This window comes from Puntigrus tetrazona, unplaced genomic scaffold (genome assembly GCF_018831695.1).
Source record: "Puntigrus tetrazona isolate hp1 unplaced genomic scaffold, ASM1883169v1 S000000151, whole genome shotgun sequence".
NCBI lineage: Eukaryota > Metazoa > Chordata > Actinopteri > Cypriniformes > Cyprinidae > Puntigrus > Puntigrus tetrazona.
The window spans coordinates 727,501-734,349 of NW_025047827.1; the positions used below are offsets into that span (position 1 = coordinate 727,501).

At 40.4% G+C, this 6,849-nt stretch overlaps 1 protein-coding gene across 1 annotated transcript in view; it reads left to right on the forward strand.

Annotated features, from left to right (window-relative positions):
• lrfn1 (leucine rich repeat and fibronectin type III domain containing 1) overlaps positions 1-3,415 on the forward strand; it is a 132,301-nt gene extending 128,886 nt beyond the window's left edge. The window contains 2 exon segments of the mRNA XM_043230473.1: positions 2,443-2,898; positions 2,900-3,415. Coding sequence (XP_043086408.1) covers positions 2,443-2,898; positions 2,900-3,272 — 829 coding nt within the window. The 3' untranslated portion in view covers positions 3,273-3,415.
• Positions 3,416-6,849: the final 3,434 nt, after the last annotated feature.

Below are 6,849 nucleotides of genomic sequence, written 5' to 3' on the forward strand. Positions count from 1 at the left end.
TTAATTATTTATGCTCATATTTATGTTCGCATATATACGATTCAACATAGTATACATAAACATAATAAACAATGTTAGCACTGTGTTCGTGAAGCAAACCATTTTTTAAATTCGATCGTTAAAAATAGCGCTATATGGCACTAATTTAATTAAGTTTGTGTTAAAAATATGCAATTATTAAAATAAAGTATCATTCATATGAATATAAATATGATATAGTGCTATAAAAATGTATTAATTACATCCAAGTTTTTGTTAGCATAATATATTTATGTGTGCAGTATTTATTAGGTATATATTTTAAACACACACATTGAAAATATTTACGTTTGTATGTATATAATTATTATTTATATATATATATATAATGCAAACAAAACATATTTTTTAAAGATATACATGCATGTGTTTGTATTTATATATACATAATAAATATATACATTTGAAAGCATTAATATTAATATGATATTTTATATCTTATTTATATTTCAGATTTTTTTCTAGCTTTATTAGTTGTATTTATGTGTTCAAGTCACCAATGTTGTTATATATAAGTTCTATTTTAGTATATAATAATAATAATAATGTGTTATCTTCAGTGCTAGTAGTAATGAATATACATTGCATTATAATATATATTATGTCAATATTAATAATGTAATATGAGTTCAGTTAGATTGAGGTACTAAAACTTAAATATAGCTCTAAATATAAAACTATAGCGGTATTGTCAAACTACAAACAAAATAGCTAAAAACGAAATTAAAGTGAAAAATGAAAATATAACAATAAAAGCTGGAACACTTAAAATATAACCGAAAAAATCTTTTTAATTACAAAATGCATTTGCAAAAATGCAAAATGCATCACTGAATGCTTGTTTTGAATCTTTTGGTTTAAATAAAGCACCCGACTCACGAATCACTTCCTGATGTTTTCAGTGTCGTTGCCTTAGTTTGGTGCATGACCTCGTTCACTGTAATGATGAGCACAGAAACCTGCGGGCTGTTCTTAGAAACGAGCAGAAATCAGTTCATCCGGATCCGTGTGCCCTGGGTTCGGGATCAGAGCGGGCCGAGGCTCTAAAAGACACGTCTAGGTCGGATTCACGGATCCCAGCAGACCCTGCGGGCCGCGCTCTGATTGGCCGCTCTGAGAGGGGGTTCGATGATGCGTGAGGCTCTCTCAGGGGTCAGAGGTCGGCGAGACAAGCGCTCTGTCATCACTAGCGGTCAGTCACAGGTCAGAGGATGAACGGACAGGTGCTGATAGAGACCTCACAGAGCGGGAAGCACAGGAGAATTATGGGTATCGCCTCACGATGACCTTCATAGGATTTATGGATGCTGGTATGGGTTTAATAACTATTCATTTAGCATTTAGTTTGAATCGAAAAATATTTCTCAAAAATCACGTTAACACCATTATTGTTTTTTTATTTTATTTGCTTTTTATTTCAATTGTTTGTCAAATGAAACGGAACATAGCTTAATATAAACTTAAACTATCTTTATAAAATGTACTAAAATAAAATGTGCATTTCAATAATAATTAATATTAATTATTAATTCAATATATTAAATATAAAATATTTTTTTAATAATAATAATAATAATGCATATTTTAATTTTATTTCAGCAAAAAGAAAATATAACGTTTTTCTTTTATATTTTTGGCAAATTGTTATAATAGAAATGTGTAATTATATTACATAATTGTATCATTTTCAGCAATTTTAGTTCATTAGTACGCTTTATAAAGATATATTAAGCTGTGGTATGTTTAATTTTTACAAAAAAATAATAAAAACGAATAAAATAAAATAAATAAGAACAGAAAATGAGTCAAAAACAGAAATAAATATCAACATGCATGCAATCTTTATATAAATTTACATCAAAACACTTGTTAGTTATTAATGTTTTAAATAAGCTTTTACATATATATATTATATAGAAATTGTTTTATTTTTAATTTTGTCTTTTTTTATTGTGAAGACTAAAAAACACTAAGAATGATTTAGAAAGCATGACAAAAATGTTAAAAGAGATTTATTAATGATTTTATGTAGCTTTTAATTTAATATTTATTTTTTCGGGCTTCATTTTTAGCAATTGATTTCTTTTTAAATTGCCATTTACATTTTTAAACACCTTTAGAAAACATATACAAATAATTCAGCGCATCTGAAATGATTCGATTCACAAGCGGCGTGTTTTTTGCTAAACGTTACGCGTCGACGAGCGACTCGGTGTTACTTATGTTACTTAACTGACGAGTGTCTGGTTTGTCGTGTTGCCTTTTTCAGACACGACTAATCGATTTATTATCGATTTATTATTGCTTTTACGATTTACGTTCGACGCTACTGTTGGGGTTATTGTGCTCGATCGCACGTATAAATGGAGTGTTTGATTTGGTTTCTCTCCCGTGTCTCTCCAGGATGATCCCGTCGGCCAGCAAGACGTTCAGGATCAACGACCTGGCGGCGGGCCGCGAGTACGAGCTGTGCGTGTTAGCGGTGTACGACGACGGCATCACGTCCCTGACGGCCACGCGCGTGGTGGGCTGCGTCCAGTTCCACACGGGCCCCGAGGCCGGCCAGTGCCGCTTCATCCCCAGCCAGTTCCTGGGCGGCACCATGATCATCATCATCGGCGGCATCATCGTGGCCTCCGTCCTCGTCTTCATCATCATCCTCATGATCCGCTACAAGGCCTACGGCGGCGCCGACGCGGCCAAAGCCAAAGCGGGAGGAGACTCCGGCGTCAACGCGCACTCGCAGACCAACGGGAGCCGCCCGGGACGCTCCGGTTCGAAGCAGGACGAGTCGCCCGGGAAGGGCCCGGTGCTCCTGAAGATGGAGGAGATGCAAGAGGAGCTCAAAGTGCAGCTTCCGGTCGGCGGCGGCGGTGGTTCCTCCGCCGGCGTCGTCTCGGAGAGCCAGTCTGGGCGACGAGACGCAGACGGACAGCAGCCTCACGGGCTCCACCATGTCCCTCTGTCTGATCGGCCCCGGGGCCAACCCGGCCGAGCCCCCGCGGAAGGGGCCCCTGGCGAACATGGGGCTCCTGCCCAGCGAACTGGCCCGGACTCGGCACCGCTTCTCCTTCGACGGAGACTATGCTCTGTTCCAGAGCCACAGTTACCCTCGACGGGCTCGAACCCGCCGCCACAAATCCACCACCCAGCTCAACACAGACGTGTCTCCACCCTGCAGCCGGAGGGTGACCTTCAGCAGCACGGAGTGGATGCTAGAGAGCACGGTGTGACCGACTCACACACACACACACACACACACACACACTGTCTACATAGTGACGTTTGTCGCAGTAACACACACTCCGTCGATTCCTGTGTCCGAACGCCAAGCTCTGCGGACGAACCTAGCGAGCTGCCTGCTTAGCGGTTGAAGACGTGATCAGACGTCCGTAGCGGATGAACCAACGCTGAAGACGTTCGCGTTTAAACCGGCCAATTAGAATGATGTCTGAAGATCATGTGACGCGTTAAACGAACGAGAGCGTAGGCGTTTCTAATAAATGCGACCCTGAAGAACAAAACCATGCTATAGGTCAAAGCTAGCCATTTACTTTGATGCCGAAAATCGTTAGGAGATATTTTTGTAAATATTCTTCGTGCTATAAATATATTAAAATGTCATTTTTGACGAGTGACATCTTCATTCGGTCGACTTTCGAAGGTGACTTTCCTCAATATTTGGATTTTTTTGCACCCATTTTCTACTAGCTGTGTGTTAGCCACGCGTCGCCCGATCATAAACGTATATTCGGCTTTCGACGTAGGTTTTGTGCTCCAGGGCCGTAAACAAACAAACCACGTTCTTTTTCTTCAAAGCATCCTAAAGTAAAAATGCTAAAATCGATCCTTACGACGTTTATAATCGTCGGGGGAATGTTTCTCGAGCAGCAAATCAATATATTAGAACGATTTCTGAAGGATCACGTGACACTGAAGACTGGAGTAAAAGTCAGCTTTGATCGCAGGAATAAATCCCATTTGAACATATATTCGCATAGAAATCAGTTTTTTTAAATTGCGATAAGTTTTGACAATTTTTGCTGTATTTCTGATGAACGTGATGCAGCCGTGAGGAGCACAAGAGATCTTTCAGCAAACGTTTGAACACTATTAATCATATTATTATTACTTTAGCATTATGAATAGTTTTAGTTTTATTCCAGGTAGTAGTTATTACTTCAATGTATTTCAGGCAACATTTCAAAACCTTTAAGATTTTCACATTTCATTTCATTTCGGCTAACTAGTTTATAAGTAACATTTTAGTTTTATCTTATTATGATATGTGGGTTTTATTTAAATTCTATTTCAACTTATTTCATAAGAAAGTTTTTAGGAATGTGTGTATGAGTGTGTGTGTGTGTGTGTGTGTGTGTGTGTGTGTGTGTGTGTGTGTGTGTGTGTGTGTGTGTGTGTGTGTGTGTGTGTGTGTGTGTGTGTGTGTGTGTGTGTGTGTGTGTGTGTGTGTGTGTGTGTGTGTGTGTGTGTGTGTGTGTGTGTGTGTGTGAGTGTGTGTGTGTGTGTGTGTGTGTGAGTGTGTATGAGTGTGTGTGTGTGTGTGTGTGTGTGTGTGTGTGTGTGTGTGTGTGTGTGTGTGTGTGTGTGTGTGTGTGTGTGAGTGTGTGTGAGTGTGTGTGTGTGTGTGTGTGTGTGAGTGTGTGTGTGTGTGTGTGTGTGTGTGTGTGTGTGTGTATGAGTGTGTGTGTGTGTGAGAGTGTGTGTGTGTGTGTGTGTGTGTGAGTGTGTGTGTGTGTGTGTGTGTGTGTGTGTGTGTGTGTGTGTGTGTGTGTGTGTGTGTGTGTGTGTGTGTGTGTGTGTGTGTGTGTGTGTGTGTGTGTGTTGTATGAGTGTGTGTGTGTGTGTGTGTGTGTGTGTGTGTGTGTGTGTGTGTGTGTGTGTGTGTGTGAGTGTGTGTGTGTGTGTGTGTGTGTGTGTGTGAGTGTGTGTGTGTGTGTGTGTGTGTGTGTGTGTGTGTGTGTGTATGAGTGTGTGTGTGTGTGTGTGTGTGTGGAGTGTGTGTGTGTGTGTGTGTGTCTGTGTGTGTGTGTGTGTGTGTGAGTGTGTGTGTGTGTGTGTGTGTGTGTGTGTGTGTGTGTGTGTGTGTGTGTGTATGAGTGTGTGTGTGTGTGTGTGTGTCTGTGTGTGTGTGTGTGTGTGTGTGTGTGTGTGTGAGTGTGTGTGTGTGTGTGTGTGTGTGTGTGTGTGTGTGTGTGTGTGTGTGTGTGTGTGTGTGTGTGTGTGTCTGTGTCTGTGTGTCCAGTTTTAAAACCAGTTTTAAATCGCTGGGATATATTTTCTAGAATTAGCCATCAACACTTAGCACGGGTCAAAATATTTTTCTGTAATGCCAAAAATCATTAGGATAGCAGCTAAAGATCACGTTCTATGAAGATATCTTACGGACTTCCTACCGTAAATGTATCAAAATTGAACTGTAAAGGTGATTTTCTCAATATTTCGATGTTTTTGTGCACCCTCAGATTTTCAGATTTCTGTCCGATCCTGAAAAATCAACGGATTTATTCAGATAAATCGAAATAAAAAAAAAATTACGTTTATTTTGGTCCAGGGTCGCATTTCACACGCATACAAATATAAATATGACAAATGATTATGCCGCGATTACAATCAAAGAGCTGTTTTTCTCAAACGACGTAGATGCGAAACGTTTCCCCCTCCCTCTCATAACGCACAAAAAATCCGCTTTCAGGGCCGTTCGCGCTTATCTGCATTTATCGTCTTTTATCAAACCGCTGAATTGTTACCGTTGGCGTCCGACATCCTCCCTAAGTAGGCGGCTCGCTAGGGTCGTGCACAGAGCTCAGTAGCGCGATGCGACAGAGTCCCGCCTCCTCCTGCGGTCCTAAAGAGAGCGGTGCCTTATCTAACGACCAACCCACGGAGGACGCTGCTACCCGAGCTCACTCTCACACCCGTCTCCCGTCCCCTACGTTAGTCTTTTTGTTTACTACGTGATGCCGAGGGCGCCGAAGCGGGACCCAAACGCATCCGGGGCGAATGTGTACATGTCCAATACTTTTCAAAGACCTTTGCACAGAAGACACGAGATGTATACGGATACGTATCGCACCAGTCTATACAACAATAGGAAAAAAAGTACTACGAAATAGAGATCTATACGAAGTTTTTTTTCCGGAGGAAGAACGGACCGGGTTTTCTACAAAGTCGCGGCCGGACGGACTTGTCTCCGGACCGGCGTTGTGCTCATGTGACTGTATCCAAAAATCGGTTTTTGTATCTGGCTGGTCTAGATAAAAAAAAAAAAAAAAAAAAAAAAAAAAAAAAAAAAATTATAACGATTAAAAAAAAAAAAAAGACCAATATCAACAGCAACGACAAATACATATATAAGTATATTAAAATCTCTCGGTGTATGTGTTCTGAATATGTAAGTCATAGGTCACATGGCTTTTTACGAGCGTACGGTTTTTACATTAAAAACCTCTGTCATCGGCGACCCCCCGGACCGTTTATGCCTCACGAAAAAGGGGATTAAATTTTTTGTGTGGGTTGACTGTATGAGGTGTCCTGGTCTTTTCTCGCATGCTGAGCGTGTCCGTGAGTATCCGCCGGGAAGCCCAAAAATAATATGGTTTGTACGAACGCGCTTTTATTCTCGGGGCATTTTCATGCAATACTGAAACATGATTGTACTCTGAAAGATGCATATCGCGGGCAAACTTTTTTGCAAACATCTTAGCTAATGTTTAAAGTTTAAGTTTTATTTAAACGCAACTAATTCTTTGCCCTGACCACATTTCTGCTATTATTATTTTTATTATTATT